At 41.9% G+C, this 16524-nt stretch overlaps 1 protein-coding gene across 5 annotated transcripts in view; it reads right to left on the bottom strand.

Moving 5' to 3' along the window:
• PTK2B (protein tyrosine kinase 2 beta) overlaps positions 1 to 16524 on the bottom strand; it is a 295556-nt gene that overhangs the window by 104068 nt on the left and 174964 nt on the right. For all 5 annotated transcript variants that reach the window (XM_033937098.1, XM_033937096.1, XM_033937099.1 and 2 more), the window contains 6 exons: positions 12854 to 12971; positions 10960 to 10999; positions 5065 to 5111; positions 3958 to 4011; positions 2795 to 2892; positions 399 to 483 (listed from right to left, as the gene is read on the bottom strand). In XM_033937098.1, the coding sequence (XP_033792989.1) occupies positions 399 to 483; positions 2795 to 2892; positions 3958 to 4011; positions 5065 to 5111; positions 10960 to 10999; positions 12854 to 12971 (442 nt within the window). The remainder of the gene's footprint in view (positions 1 to 398; positions 484 to 2794; positions 2893 to 3957; positions 4012 to 5064; positions 5112 to 10959; positions 11000 to 12853; positions 12972 to 16524) is intronic.

Genomic DNA, 16524 nt, shown 5'->3' with positions numbered 1-16524 from the left:
GCCCTCCCATCAGTTGAGTAGGCAATGGCCACTTGCCCCTGCACCTGCCAGCAGCAGCAAACTCCTTGATCCTCTTGTGTGTCAAGACTGGTGTCACAGTCTTGGAGAGGTAGTTTTTCATTTTACCTCTCCTTTGCATGACAATGATCATGGACAAAACTTAATAATGACACTAGGAACCACTCCACACAGAGGGCACATAGGGATTTCATTCAGTGATCAAATCATGAACATGCAAAGGGTCCTTTACCCTCTACTAAAAATGATCCTGGCATTGCTGCTATGTGATTATCCAAGAAAACAAAGCTAAAACCACGCTTTGCTAAAAAGAAAAATAACATATGCTCATTTCTCTTCCAAATAAAAGAGCAGCTTGAAAGAAAAGGTCTGGAACATACCAGCTTCACTCATGAACTTTTCCTTGACATCAGGTGCACAGTCCTTCTTGCAGGTCTTCACAGCCACATTAATCCTTTCCCCTTTCTTAAAAGAGAAAGATCATTCTGTGAAAACTTAATCTAGAGCAATCAACATCCCCTTTTCCTGCCCACTGTGCCAGCCCATTTCTCAAGCTCCTACTGCCATTACATTTTCAACAGCTTTCATGTAACCCTCTCAGCATTAAATATAAGAAGTCAATGAACATGTGCTTGGGTGATGAAATTTTACAGGACCAAAGACATCTATGACAGGTTTTCAAGAGTTATGATCTCATCATCGGGTCAGTGGAGAAACAATGCATTTACACTGGGTTTAAAGAATAAACTCATTTAGCTCGTAGACCACCTGCATACGCCATTACTGCTCAATAAAATAAAGGGAACAGGGTACCAAGTTAGGCCAATATAAAGCTACCATCTACAGCTTGTTTTTTGACTCTAATTTCTATGAGCTTGATATTCAAAAAAAGCAGCTGAACTCCTAAGGTGCTCATTTTCAAATGAGAAAAACATCTCAAAAGCAGGTATAGTGAGTGATGAATATTCTTCCCTCCACAACGTTTAAATCCTGATTTTCGAAAAGGAAGAATTGGGGCTTTTTCACTGAGAAGATCCAAATAGTGAGGGGGAGTGTTGGAGGTGTGTTTTGGAAGAGACTTGGTTAGGCTCACAATCTGGATGATTTTCTATGATAATGGAACAGGAAAAAAGATCTATGGGAGAAAAGAAGCACATTTTTATCTAGACCTCCTTCAGTCCTCACTAATTCTGAAAAAGGTATCCTAATTGATCAGTTGACCACTGGAGGGATGAAGGCATGAACTCTCTTAATATCCCAGTGGTCCCTCCTACCTCCAGGGCTGGTTTTAGACAAGCTGGGGCCCAGGGAAGAAATTAAGGAGTGGGGTCCTTCTCCCAGTTTCTCCACCCACTATTACTACCATATACATATAAAACAATTTGAAATGACTTCTTCACACACAACACACGGACAGACCTTCACAATGGATCACAAAATAAAAATAGAAATATGAATACCAAAATTGAACTGGAAACCTCAAAACAAACTCAGCAAGTACTTCATTTTGTATTAAATACAGTTGGTGGCATAACCATGAGAGGGGGGCTGGGCCTCTCACTTTGAGCTTAGGCCCCCTCAAAATGTACATCTCCCTTGCTGTAGCTAGTGGGAATCCACAAGCCTCACCAGCTGATGACCAGCTCTTTCTAAGTTCTGCAGCTTGCAACAGTATTTCAGAGCTACAGCTTGAGGATATGGCCACTAGCTGCAAAGCTTGGAGATTTCTGGTTGCTAGACTGGGGGGAGGAGATCTTTAGTTGGCAGGGCTTGCATTTAGGTGGGGAGAAAATTTGGTGCCCATCCACCCATTTTGGGCTCCAGCCTCTCCCCCCTAAAAAAATTTAGTTGTGTGGCTATGCTACTGAATATAATACAAGTATATTTGTGATACACATGTCCCAAAGCCAATATATTCCACTTAATAAATTCAAAATAAAACACTTTTTTCTACCTTGTCTGGACATTCTGGTTTTCCATCATTTTGGTCTGTCTATCCTCTACTAATTCTCTTTCCAATGTCTGCTGTCCATTTTTTTAATCCTCTTCCCTCTTGCTCCATTCCCTCACTATGCATGTCTCCAGCATATAGATTTTGCCCTTTCAGCTTTCCTCCCTTTTTTCTTTACTGCCTCTGTCCACTCAAATCTCACCTTCTTTCTCACCCTTTTCTTTTTTTTTTTTTTTACATTTTCAGCTACTTATCAATTTTCCACCTCCTCTCATTCTGTAGCTCTTCCATTTCCCATCTCATTCCTTTCCCAGCCTTCCATTTCCTACTATCTACTCCCCATGACTACATTTCTACCATTGTACTCATTGTTCTCTTTCATCTTATCATCCGCTTTTTGACCTCTTCCATGTGGCTCACCACTTCCAGAATCGCCTTCCCACTCTCGCCAGGCTATATCTCCCTATCCCTTTCTCTCCTTCTCCTAGCATCTTCTCATACCACCTCTTCAACCAATAATAAAGTCTTTATTCGAAACAAAAAGGTCCCAACAAACCCAGTTTCAGCATTTAGAAGACGCCATCTTCTAAATGCTGAAACTGAGATCCTTGTTGGGACCTTTTTGTTTCAAATAAAGACTTTATTATTGGTTGAATAGATATCCCCCTTGCCTTTTCTTGTTGTTTGGGTCTAAATTTAGGCCACCTATCTTTAAATTTAGGAACTTAATTTAGGAGTGAGCATTTTCTGAAAATAGGCCCTACAGCATTCACTGAAAGGCATGTGTTTCCTGTTAATCAGCGTGAAAAGAGAATGTATACACACCTGGTTTTTAAACACTCCTTCAAAGACCTCTCCAAAGAAACCTTCTCCCAGGATTCGCCCCAGGGTCACATCATCTCGACAGATGCCATAGCGTGGAGCTATCAAAATAGGGGTATAAAAGTTTGGGCAATGAGCATTGTGTGTTCTTTTAGTAATTGCGCAACTGGCACTTATACCTCCTAACAATATTAATAGGAAATGCCAAACCTAACATTATTGAGAAGAATCAAATGTATTCTAAGTATTTTAGATTATCGTAATATGATCTATTTAGCTTCTTGCAAAAAGAACATCAAAAGGATGCAAATCATTCAGAACACAGCTGTCCAATTTATATTTAATTTGAAAAAATTTGATCCTATATTAGAATATTATCAGAGTCTACATTGGTTTCAAATTGAAGCAAGAATATTATTCAAATTTGGTTGTATTTGTTAAAAGATATTGCACGATCAGGTGCCTACGTATGTCACTGATCACTTTAGAAGTTTGTTAACAGAAAATGTTTGCTTTCCCTTCGGTAAAAGGTTGTTTATACAAACAATTTTTTTAAATAGTATCCTCGCCTATCAGGCAGCTTTGTAGAATAAGAGCTTTGGTAATTTGATTTTAAGTTCCAACTCCTATCTCATTTTTAGGAAATTGATAAAAAATTATCTTTTTGACAAATATTTTAAATAATTGAATTATAATTCACAGCAAATGCACAGTATTTTAGTATTGTAAACCGCACTGAACTGTAAGGTAGCTGCGGTATATAAATTAATTATGTTATGTTCTCAACTGTCTATACAGCACAGACATATTTATTATCACAGTACCACACAGTTGCAGATGAAGTTTTCTGATATATGCATTTCCTTTTCATCTGTACCATAACCAAATATGGCGAAGTGAGAAGGACTGAGCTGAAAACCACTTTCCAAACATCACAGGCCAATTTATGGGCTCATTTGTAAACTGACAATACCAAAGGGTGAGGTGATAAACCTGCCCTCTGTCCTACAAATGAGAAGGAGTCAACTGCAGTCACCAGTAACCAGTTGTGGAATGTGACTGGTAAACGTGTTTCACTTATTGAATAGCCTTTTCCGATTCTTGCATGATACATTTGAGGTTTAAGTGTTTTTATACTAAACCGTCAGAGGCTACACAGTCCTTACTTGCAGATCTGGGTCCTAAAGATTCATCTGGGATTTCAGCATAAATATCAGAATCTGAAGCAAAACAAAATAGATTGATTTAGAAATATTATCATAAAGCAAAAATCATTCACTGCATGTACATGAGACTCAGAAGGATATCTACCGGCCTTGGGGAAATTGCACTCAGATTCACTCAGTTCTTTTCTATAGCATGCTCAATCTCAAATGACCTCTTGGTTATCATGTAGATTTTCATTCTAATTGTAGGATTTAGTATTCCCACAGTCCTATTTATGAATCAGAACTTCCTACTAGGCAACCAAGTAAGTAGACTTTCAAACCCAGTCAGACTGCTACCCTTTACTTATGAGGCTGGCTAGATTTCCCACAGAAAGATTTCCATAAGATGGACATGTTCTGTTAAAAAGAGTTCATTTCTATTCCTAGGTGAGTTTTCTTTTGTTGTGAACCCTTAACCCTCTCAAGTGGCCAAGCAATCCCTGCTGGAACCAGTACTGGAGGAGCACCTCTTTTGAGATACACTCCCAGTATTACTAGCAGGCCGGTAAGAGCCGTCACTGTAGTGACAGCTATTTTCCCTCCCTAAGCCTGTGCCCGACATCTACAGTGCAACCAGGTTTTTCCTATGTTTAGTCAGGCCTCTTCATATATTTCTCCACCCAATAGTATGGCCAGATAACACATATATCCTTGCTGGCCATAGAAGCTATCCTCAGAATTGGTCCTTTGGTTGGCATGGTTGCTATAGTAACAGCCCTCTTCATAGATTCAAGTATTTCTCTTCTATGGCATACCCAATCCCAACTGACCCTAACAGACAGGTGACTCAAGGTTAAGTTACCAGCACCACAGTACTTGGGCCTGAGCCACAAAGTAATGGAATTTCTCCTGTGATGAAGTAAGTTTTAAGGTGGGAATTCAAAAAAAGTGATGGTCCCATAATTCTACACTGCAGATTTTTATCGGTAAAATGTTAAACAAGACTAAAATATTGCAATCATGCCCCTAACTCTAGATCTCAAGGTTTTTTATAAGTCTCTGGTCAGATTTAGAAAGTAATAAGAAGACTATCACACCGGTCTTTCAATGAAAATTGCAACTCACCTATACTGCTCCTTTCAGTCATTCTGGATCTACGGTCTTCAGTTTCCCTATGGTATATGATAAAGATGTGAATACGGTTATATTAGAAACATGACAGCAGATAAAGACCAAATAGCTCATCCAGTATGCTCACAGGAAGAGATTTTAGATTTAGGTCATGCCGATTTAGGTCATGCCTTCCTTAAGCTATAGGTCAAGGCATGTCACATTTAGGTTTACAATCTGCTTCAAAACTTCATTGGCTTCCTGTCCATCTCAGGATCCATTTCAAATGTTTATGTATCACTTTCAAAATCTTATATGATATTTTTGTCCCTCTTGTCCCTCTGTCTTGGAATGCTTATAGATTCTCTCATGCAAGAGGTACCCAACAATTCAAACTTTCCTTTCCTTCAGTAAAGGGAATTAAAGGAATCAAGAAACTCAGTCAATCTTTCATTTTCAAATTAACACAACCATGGAATGAAATTCCTCTTATCTTAAGGGGCTCCAGTCCTTTTCAATTTTTTCATAAAACTTTAAAAACTATTTTATTTGCTAAACATTTTGGAAACCATCCACATTAACATTTTTCTCAACTCTGTCGAGCCCCTTTGGATTGTTTGATAAGTTTTAATTTAGTTAAGACAACAGAGGGTTAATGACCTGCCCAGTATCACGAGGAGAAACAGTAGGATTTGAACCCTGGCTTCCCTGCTTGCTTCTCTGACCATTAGACTTTCATTCTATTAGAAGCATTTCCTTCTGAATTAATTTTATAGCCTCTCTGGGAAAATTAGAGCTACTGATTTAACATTATGTACACAAATGATAAGAATATTACACAGAACTGGACATAACAGAGATAATTCTTTAACTGGGCATCTCCTTTTAGGTGCCCTGATTCTGGATGGGGAGAGTATGTTCTATAACGACATCTGGGTGCCCATATTTCTTTACAGAATACTGGCACAACTTGGTATTGGACTGTCCAAAATCTAGGTGCCCGTAGTTGATACCAGCCATAGATCTAATGAAACTACAGATGCGTAAATGCAGCAAAGGCTTGTGCAATTGGCAGCGTCCAACACCCAGACCGGCCGGCTCCTCCACGGAGCCTCGTTTCCAACCAACCCCCCAGCCGGGTGTGTGAGCTAGCCAGCTCCGCCCCTCCCGACTTGCGGGAAAATTTTTAAACTGAGCGGAGGGAACGGCGCACAGCCATTCGGCGTGCCGGCTAAGGTGCACGGCAAAGTTGCGTGCCTTAGCGCGCTCTTTTGCGAAGCGACCGAGCAAAACAGAAGAATAAGATCCCCTACACCAAAGCATCTTCCCCCCTGCAGCTAGGCTCGGTCCAGATCAGCCTAACAACGGATGTGAGAACCTCCACTTTACCACCAACACCAGGTTACCCAACAGGTTACTAAACTAAACTAAACCTTAGGTTTGTATACCGCGCCATCTCCACAAGCGTAGAGCTCGGCATGGTTTGCAGGGTTAGATTGAAAAGGAGCTACAATGAAGGGTTATAGGAAAGGAGCTAGGAAGATAAAGAGGGACAGGGTACCAAAGAGCGGGAGGTGTTAGATTTTTGAAAAGAGCCAAGTTTTCAGGTGTTTGCGGAAGGATTGGAGGGAGTTTGAAATTCTGAGCGGGGATGTGAGGTTGTTCCAGAGTTCTGTGGTTCTAAAGGGGAGGGATATACCTTTTGCAGAGGGGAATGATAGTTTCAGTTTTTGGGAAGATCTAGTGGAATTAGGGTTAGAGGAGTTCCAGAAGAGAGGGATAACGGGAGGGAGGATGCCATGTAGGATCTTGAAAGCTAAATAGGCACATTTAAAGAGGACTCTGGAGTGAACTGGGAGCCAGTGAAGTTTGGACAGGAGTGGGGAGATGTGGTCGAACTTGCCTTTAGCGAAAATAAGCTTGGCCGCGGCATTCTGGATTAGCTGAAGTCTATGGAGTTTATTTTTAGTTAGGCTTAAATAGATGGAGTTGCAATAATCCAGTCTAGAGAGGATGGTGGATTGAACAAGGACGACGAAGTGAGAATGATGAAAGTACGATCTCACTTTCCTCAGCATATGAAGACTAAAGAAACATTTTTGTACCAAGAAGTTGAGGTGGTCATTGAAGGAGAGAGAGGAGTCTATGATGATGCCAAGGACTTTGCTTGAAAACTCAAGCTGAAGAGTGGAGCCGGAAGATAATGGGATGGAGGTGGGTAAATGACCTAATATTGGGCCGAGCCAAAGTAGTTTTGTTTTGGACTCGTTCAATTTCATTTGTACAAAATGTGCCCAGGATTGAAGGTTCATTATACATGCAGATATGTTCTCAGCAAGGTTAGTGAGGTTCGGTTACCCGAAGTTATGCATCGCACATAGGCACCAAGGGCTCCTTTTACTAAGCTGCGGTAGCGTTTTTAGCATGCGCTGCAGATTAGCACACGCTAACCCCCACGCTACATGAGAAAACTAACGCCAGCTCAGTGGAGGTATTAGCGCCTAGTGTGTGCTAAAACCACTAGCTCAGTTTAGCAAAAGGAGCCCTAAGTGTGATTCTATAAAAAGTACCCACACCTTGTAGAATTGCAATAGGCACCATTCTAGTTGGTGCTGATTTTTTAGACACCATATATAGAATAAGGCCCTATGGGCTGGATTTAGCATGAAGTATTAGTACGTAAACCGCTTTGAGTGTGGTTGTATAACTACTAATCTAAGATGGTGCCCAGCTAAATCGTAGGTTGTAGTGCCTCCCTTCCTTATTTGTTTTATTTTGCATTTTTTTGCTCAGTTTTTGTTCAATTGTTTTGTCCTGTTAGTTTTCTACCCGGTCTGAATGGACTATACTACTAACTCTTCCTTGTTTGACGACCGTTGGTTCTTTGGTCCAACAGCAGAAGGCCTACCTACCTGTTGTAGCTGGGTCAGATTACTCAGTGATGCTGGGTGAAATCGGCTCCCGCTGAGTGGATTGAAGCTGGTTGTGGGACCCTGCAGATTTTCTTATGCCGGAGGTGGCAGGGTTCAGGTTTCAATGAGGCTCCCTTTCGTCGGTGGAGGGACTGCACCGCACTGCACCTGACAGCCGTGTCAATGACTCCCTCCCCCCAGGCCCTAATATTTGCACCATTGAGGGAGGTGATGCGCCGCTCCCTGGCAGGCTGGGACTGGAGTCAGTTGGCAGAGACCATGTGGTTGGGTTGCGTCAGCTAGTAACAGCATTGGAGGACTTTCTATGGCCTGCTTCTTCTTCCTGGGTCCCTCTTCCTCGTCCTCTGGCCCTCTCCTGCCATGGCGACTTCCTGTCTCGTTCACTCCCTCCCCCTGGGGGGAGGTGTCTCTCTGTCATCAGCTGCTTCAAGGCACAGCCATCAATCCCTTCTCCTCTAGCAGAGACAGAATTGAGGTCTACCACTTCTTTGCAATGCCTTCTTCCTTACCTAACAAAGTTCCGATAACCATAAAGGTTATACATTTATGTGGAAACAGATTGAAGGCAGTCTCAGTTCTCTTTACCTTGACTGCTCCTCCACCTTAGATCCTTCCAAAGTAGCGAAGATAAGGCAGACTCAGTGTTCCATTGGACCGGAATGAAGCTTGGATCTAGTAACAGACTTGAATTTATTTTACGTTATCATTTATTTCATTTTATTTTGCTGGGTTTGTTTAATTTCTGTTTCTTTATTTTCATCTCTTATTTTTTCTGCTCGATATTGTAATTTATATATTTATTATTTTTGATACTTCTACTATTCTGTTTTTCCTCTTGGATCTTTTGGGTTCTTTATTACTAATTATTCTGAAGTTTTCTTTTTCTGGAGTGTCTTCTTTCATTCCTCCTTTCAATTTTATCTTTTTATTCTAGTGATGTTTTCTCTTAGGCACTTTAGATTGTGAGCCCACTTGGGACAGAGAGGGAAATTCAATGTGCCTATTGTTTTTGTTTTGTAAACTGCTTAATACTCATGTACAAGCGGTTTATCAAATACAATACAATACAAAAAAAGTGGTATACAAGTCCCTTTTCTCTTTTAGTAAATGATACTCAAAATTCTGCGCGCTGAACAGTATCCTATAATAGGTATTCCAGGATCAGGACCCAGGCTCAACTTTGGGAGAATGGAATTACACTAACTGAAACAAGTTCGTGCAGATCTGCAATATTCTATAAAACTGTGTGCATTTTACAGGAACTGGGCATGTGGCGAATCAGCGCAGATCACAGTGTGCAGTGAACGCTACTGAAGTCTTTTCCCTGAGTTGTACAGGTGAGGTTCATGCTTGTTCATTACCGATTTGGTTTAGCTTATCCGTTCTGGTTTACTGATTCTTTGTACACCACAGTAGGGACCCCTGAGGAAGGAGTGTTTCTTCGAAACATGGACCGTGTTGGGTCCGGTCCACAAAATCATTGGGACCAGTTGTTTTGGATACAGTTTGTTTTTAGATTTTTGTTATTTTTAATAAATTCCTGTACCCTGTACATTTCTTTGCAGTACTATTTTTGTTTGCTTTGCTGTCTTTTTACTGCAAGTTTTGTTGCTTTTTTTTGTTTGTTAGGTCATTGATATGGAAATCTTATTTTGACTCACTTTTAGGGCTCCTTTTACAAAGGTGCGCTAGTATTTTTAGCGCATGCACCAGATTAGCGCGCGCTAGCTGAAAAACTATCGCCTGCTCAAGAGGAGGCGGTAGTGGCTAGCGCGCATGGCATTTTAGCGTGCCTATATTGCCTTTATAAAACATGTCAGTGCCTAGAACCAATATACACAACTGGGTAAATTTCAAAAAAAGGAGATTTGTTCCCAAATGACCATAAACAGGCAAAAAACTAGTAAAGGAACAAGCTACTTTAAATACCTTTTTAAACGAGAGTGGCGCTCAGAATCCAAGATGGAGTAAAAAACTTCAAATTGGGGTGCAAACCCCTAAAATGCGTTTTTTATAGAATCAATCATTGCACCATTTTGAGTGAAAAGGTAATAGAAAGTGCTTATTGAAAAACACTCTTGCTTTAAATGTCCAATAAATGTCCAATAAAGTGAAAATGTTCCAACTATTATATAAGTTCAACTACATGAGTTCAAATCAGAACTTATCTTAATGGTTCAGATAGCGTTGACCCGGCGAGGTTCTGACGCGTTTCGCCAATCCTGGCTGCCTCAGAGAACCTACTGCACTGCTAGTGAACTACTGCTTAGTTTAAAGGTGCTTCTTTATCTAAACAAAGTAACAAAAACAGAAAATGATGCTGGTTTGTAACAAACATTCATAGTGAAACAATTTTACAGCTACTAAACAACTCTCATGACGCTGACAGCAGGGTACCTGGTACAAAGGAACTTCTTTTACATTTCCTGTGACGTGGGAACTCAGCTGAGCTCCCTGTATTTGTATAATGACGATGTGTCATTATACAGTAGGTTCTCTGAGGCAGCCAGGATTGGCGAAACGCGTCAGAACCTCGCCGGGTCAACGCTATCTGAACCATTAAGATAAGTTCTGATTTGAACTCATGTAGTTGAACTTATATAATAGTTGGAACATTTTCACTTTATTGGACATTTATTGGACATTTAAAGCAAGAGTGTTTTTCAATAAGCACTTTCTATTACCTTTTCACTCAAAATGGTGCAATGATTGATTCTATAAAAAACGCATTTTAGGGGTTTGCACCCCAATTTGAAGTTTTTTACTCCATCTTGGATTCTGAGCGCCACTCTCGTTTAAAAAGGTATTTAAAGTAGCTTGTTCCTTTACTAGTTTTTTTGCTTGAGTGCCTAGAACCATACAAATATCACATTTTCATTTCATTCATTACATGATAAGCACAGAAAAGAGAGCTGCCACTTAGGCTAGAGCTCCTTTAAACCAGTTTCTGAGGTGCCCACTAGAGAGAAATTCTTACTGATTTGGGATTTGTGGTAGACTAATCCTCTTGCCATTTTCTGTAAAGGAAGACAGAGAGAAGGAGAAAGGATTTTAAAATGTAATTCCATACTCTCTGCAAAGCAATGGCTACTTCATCACCTGTTGACTACGTATGAGTTTTCAAAGTGAAAGCACATGCACTTTTACCTTGACAATGGTCTAAAGCAGTGGTCTCAAACACGCGGCCCGCCAGGTACTATTTTGAGGCCCTCGATATGTTTATCATAATCACAAAAGTAAAATAAAACAGTTTCTTGATCATATATCTCTTTAGCTATAAATGACAATATTATTATTAAGACAAAGCTAAAAGGAAAGATTTATAAACTATAAAGAGTTTTACCTCATGCAAAATTGTCATTTCTTTAATAAGACATTAACTATTTATTTCTGAGGCCCTCCAAGTACCTACAAATCCAAAATGTGGCCCTGCAAAGGGTTTGAGTTTGAGACCACTGGTCTAAAGGGTGAAGTGCCCATGAATGCCTATACTGCCCTTTTTGTGCAGATACCTTTTTCAATTGAAAAAGAAAGAACTCTTGTGCTTCTGAAAAATGAAAACACATGTGTTGTTTTAGTGCCCCACCCCAGCTGTGCAAGAAGGGTTCATAAAGTATTATTACCAAGGTAAACTGCTTATCCCTGGAAACAGACCTCTCTAGCTCCTGCTTGTGACCTGGTATGGTCACTTTCATAATCAGGATGCTGGGCTCAATGGACAGAAAAAATGACTGTCTCAAGTGAATGCAAGGTGGCTGTCCAGATAGTGGCTGAATATTGCATTATCCAAACATCTGCGGAACCACTTTTGAGACACACCTTCAGTAGTACTAGTAGGCCGGTCGGAGCCATAACTATAGTGACAGCCATTTTCCCTCTCTAAGCCTGTGTCTTATATGGTATTTAGGCCTCTTCCAGTGCATCTCAGAATGTATCAGGCAGGGGCAGTGTGCCGCCATTTTGAAGAGGCAGGCCCTGAGGCAGAAGGAATCCCTCCTGTTGCTATTCAGGAAAAGGTACGAGGGTGGGGGTCAGAATTTTATTGTGTGTGTGTGGGGGGGGGGAGCTTGGCAGCAGGGGGTGAATCGGGTCAGCCACTGGACCTCCAGGGCTATTTGGGGGGATGGGGTGAGGGTAAATAGGCCTGGCCACTGGAACACCAAGAATATATTTTTGAGCAGTCATGTTGGGGGGGGGGGAGGTGCACTGCCCTTTTTGTTTTTTTTTTTGCTTTGCTGTCGATGCCTGAGCAAATCAGTGCTCAGGAACTGACAGGAATGAATAGGCAGGGGGCATTACCAATAGCTCAGAGCTGTCGGTAGTCTGACAGGAGTTTTGTGTAACTTGTTTTTCTGGGCATTGCACGGAATCTACTCATGAGCTTGATTACTAATAAGCTCATTAGCATTAGACTTTTCGGACACTGCTTCTGTGCATGGTAAAGCAGTGGTCGAAAGCCTCTGTACACTGAATAAATGATTCATTTAGACTGGATAAAACCAATCTAAATGAAGTGTTGTGCATCTGTCACTTAGTCTTGTGATAACAATCAAATCATTTCAATGCTACTGTTCTAGAAGAACTTCAGTCCAGCAACAGAAGAGAAAGGTGGTGGGAGGAGGTGCTCCATCTTTTCAAACCAAAAGGCAAGGGGGTAGAGGATCTTTATTTGAATGTGTGCTTCTACTGCAGGAAAATAAGTTCAGTTCAGTTGGGGTTATACCCTTGCTGTCCTCTGAAGCTTGAGTAGCAGATTCTATGCTACCTGATGAAAAACTGACATTTGCACACCCAAAATCCTCCTTTCAGCGAATACAACAGTAAATGAAGACAGAAAATATAGGAGGCAGGCTACTTAGACGTCTCCTCACCTTTATTGGAACGGACGATTAGAGATTTTTCATATTCATTTTGCAGCCTGCAGTACCCATCTATCAGATCTGCCATGTTTTCAGCCACAGCCAAGCAGGATGTTTTAATAGCTAAAGGCTTTAAAGGAATAACATCAATTGAGTTATAAGCATATTCACTTCTTGTTCTGCTTTAGGGGTCTTTAACTCTTTAAGGACAAAGTATAGCCTTCTGCCACACTTTCCACCAGTTAGCATAAGATAAGACTTTATTTATATATCGCAAAATGTCTTTCAATTTGATGCGGTTACAGAAAGTAGATACAACAAAGAAGAAGAAAATGTTTTAACATTATAAGTTAATAGAACCTTTTGGATGCAATAACCAGTTAAGGGCTTACACTACAATAAAGTGTTGGATTGTTCTTTTCCATGTCAAATGTTTTATCTGGAATAGCTTACCTAGCACTCTTTGCTCTCAAACAAAAGTTCTCACCCCAACCAAGAAGAGAATGACGTGGATATGGTTCAATCAATGATCTGAAACAATGTCAAGGAACAAAGGAAAAAAACTGCAGGAATGGTGTACAAAATGCCAAGTCTTCAATGAACATATATTAAAAATGAACATAAAACAGTTTGTATCCAAGAGGGTAAGAACCCGGACCCAAACATAGAAATAGACGGCAGATAAGGGCCATGGCCCATCTAGTCTGCCCACCCTAATGACTCTCCCCTACCTTTCTCTGTGAAAAGATCCCACGTGACGATCCCATTTGGCCTTAAAATCAGACACGCTGCTGGCCTCAATCACCTGAAGTGGAAGACTATTCCAGCGATCAACCACCCTTTCAGTGAAAAAGAATTTCCTTTCTGCAAATTGGCACTTAACGAAATAAGATAACACTCTGCAGCTACAGTGGCAAATAACGCTCAAAATTTAGGAAGTTGGTTGGTTGAGCCGAGAACTTTTCAGCAAACTCTCTTACTTGGTTTTCTGCCTCCATATAAAAATGTTTTTATTTTGTAAATTTCTTTTTTAATTATGTTTATGTTTTTTTCTGTGTTTATAACACTTTATTGAGAAATTTGTACTTCCTGATATCTGTTTTGGTTACTTCACTGTAATGTGCTTTGGGTCTCTGGGGAAGATTTGGCAGAATATAAATGTGTAGGATGTATTGTAATTGCACTCACATAGGCCTCACACAGCACTAGAACACACCCTGCAAATTCAGGACCTCCATGAATGCCTTAGTTTCTAATACCGACTGATAGGATTTTGATATCCCTCTATCGAAGACTCCCAGGGCTAGATGCACTAAATGCTCCGATCGGGTACTGATCGTCGCTAAACCAGTTTCACAGGTTTAGCAACCAACGAACTTTGGTCTTAAACTGGCTCACCATGTGGTTTTTCTATGGTGGTTGTACATTCTTTGATTCTGGCATGCAAATGACCTCATTACTATTAAAAATAGCCAATCAATTGATGGCCTAACATTACATACCAGAATTGGATCAGTAATACCGACCCCCCAAAAATCGACAGGTCTACCTGTTTTTTTATTTTTTTTTTCTATGGGTACAGATGTTGTGTGTGAGTAACAAACACACAATATCTGTTCCAAAAAAAAAAAAAAAAAAAAGGCGAGCCTCCCCCCGCCTCCCCCGACAACCACTTTCCTGACAACCCACCAGAACCAAAATAGAGGCAGGAGGGATGCCCACTCCCTCCTGCAACTGCTCCCCCCCCTTGCAGGATCCCTCCTCCCTGCACCAATAAAAATTGGCAGGAGGGATGCCTACTCCCTCCTGCCACTGCAATCCCCCTTGCCAAACTGCCCCCGTCACCAGGACCCCTCAATCTGACCCCTCCCCTTCCACACTTTACCAAAAATTGGCAAGAGGGATGCCCACTCCGTCCTTCCTCCGGATGGGGCCGGAGGACATCTGGTGGCAGGAGGGAGTGGCATACCTCCTGCCAATTTTTGGTAACATGGGGAAGAAGAGGGGAGAGGTCAGTTTGGGGGGGCCTAGTGAGGGGGTCAGTTCGGAGGGGGGGTTCACAGCAGCAGGAGAGAGTAGGCATCCTTTCTAACAATTTTTATTGAAGTGCGGGGAGAGGGAATCCTGTGAGGGAGTGGGGCGGTTTGGCTTGCAAGGGGGTGTCATGGCAGTAGAAGGGAATGGGCATCCATACTGCCTTCATTTTGGTTCCAGGGGTCATCGGGGGTGTCAATGGCAGTGAGGACTGTTGGGGGGGAGGGGGTGCGACTTGCAGTTTCTGTGCCATTAAAAAAAAAAAAGCCCCAACAGCTGAGTGGAAGGAGGTTGCTTTGGGGCTAGCCCTGCCACTCAGCTGTTTGGGCTTACTAAACCGTCTCTGTGCATGTTTCAAAGTCACTCTCATGGGATTATGGCGAACCTCCACAAAAATTATTTACATACAAACTTGTTGGGACATCACTCTCTGTTTCAGAATCAGCCAAAATATCAGCCCACAGCAACCCGCACGATCTTAGCGACTGTGTTTTGTGCATCTAGCCCACAGTTTTTATGTGTATCTTTATGGCCTTGTTAAAACATTGAGAGCAGAATGGTGTCATTTCTCTTTTATCAGGAGACTTGAGCCATGAAGTCCTATTAAGACTCCTGCTCTTGTTCTTTCTTTAATCTCTGTGACTTAAGCATGGTAGTCAGATTTGCATAATGTAACACTGGTATAATTAACAGCCTGGGTCGTTAAAATAGTAGCAATTACTCACATAATCTCAAAAATCTCTGTCTTGTAATTACAGTATGTAAACGTTATTCCTCATCTTCCTATTTTCCTCGTATCTTATGCTCTCTTCTAATTTAGGCCAGGATTCACTAAGCAAACCGATCGAGTACCGATCGGTTTGCGAGCCCTTTCCCTCCTGCACTATTCACTAAGGCCTATAGCAATCTGATCCCAAGCCTCCCATGCACATTAGTAAAACCCCATGCAAAATAGCCAAGCGTTTGATTCACTAGCAATTGCTTTGCTATTTTAAGTCGGGTTTTACTGCTGACAAACCCAACTGCTGCAGACCTATCGGTAACTAAGTTACCGACAGGTCTGCAGGTTTTTTGACAGTCCTGCCTGTCTTTTTTATTCATTTTTTTCCATGGCACAGATATTTTGCGTGTGTTACACCCGCAAAATATCTGCCCCATAAAAAAAATGAATAAAAATACAGGCAGGCCTGTTAAAAGTGCCCCCACACATAAAAGCACCCCCGAAGAATGGCCGCCACCCACACACGACCGGCATGGCCCTTGCCCTCCAACCCTCCCTCCCCATGACTGGCACGGCATGGCCCTTGCCCCCTTCCCGGCATGGCCCACCCACCCCCGGCACCAAAAAGTTGGGAGCAGGAGGGGTGCTCAGTCCCTCCTGCTCCTAGGCCTCCCACCCCCCGGCCCAAACCTGGTTGGCCCACTCACCCTGGTACCTTTGAAAGAGTTGGGAGCAGGAGGGGTGCCCGGTCCCTCCTGCTCCTTCCGGCAAGGAGCTCTATCTTCGGGAGCAGGAGGGGTGCCCGGACCCTCCTGCTCCTACGCTGATTTTCGGGAGCAGGAGTTAAGTCTTCCTGCTCCTGCTCCCCGGGCTGCCACTGCGCAATAGAGACCTTAGGCCCCGCCCCAGTGCATCATCTGATGCACGG

Source organism: Geotrypetes seraphini, chromosome 3, assembly GCF_902459505.1.
Source record: "Geotrypetes seraphini chromosome 3, aGeoSer1.1, whole genome shotgun sequence".
Classification (NCBI taxonomy): domain Eukaryota; kingdom Metazoa; phylum Chordata; class Amphibia; order Gymnophiona; family Dermophiidae; genus Geotrypetes; species Geotrypetes seraphini.
Note: the sequence above shows the minus strand (reverse complement) of the source record. Positions and strands in the feature narration are given on the sequence as shown.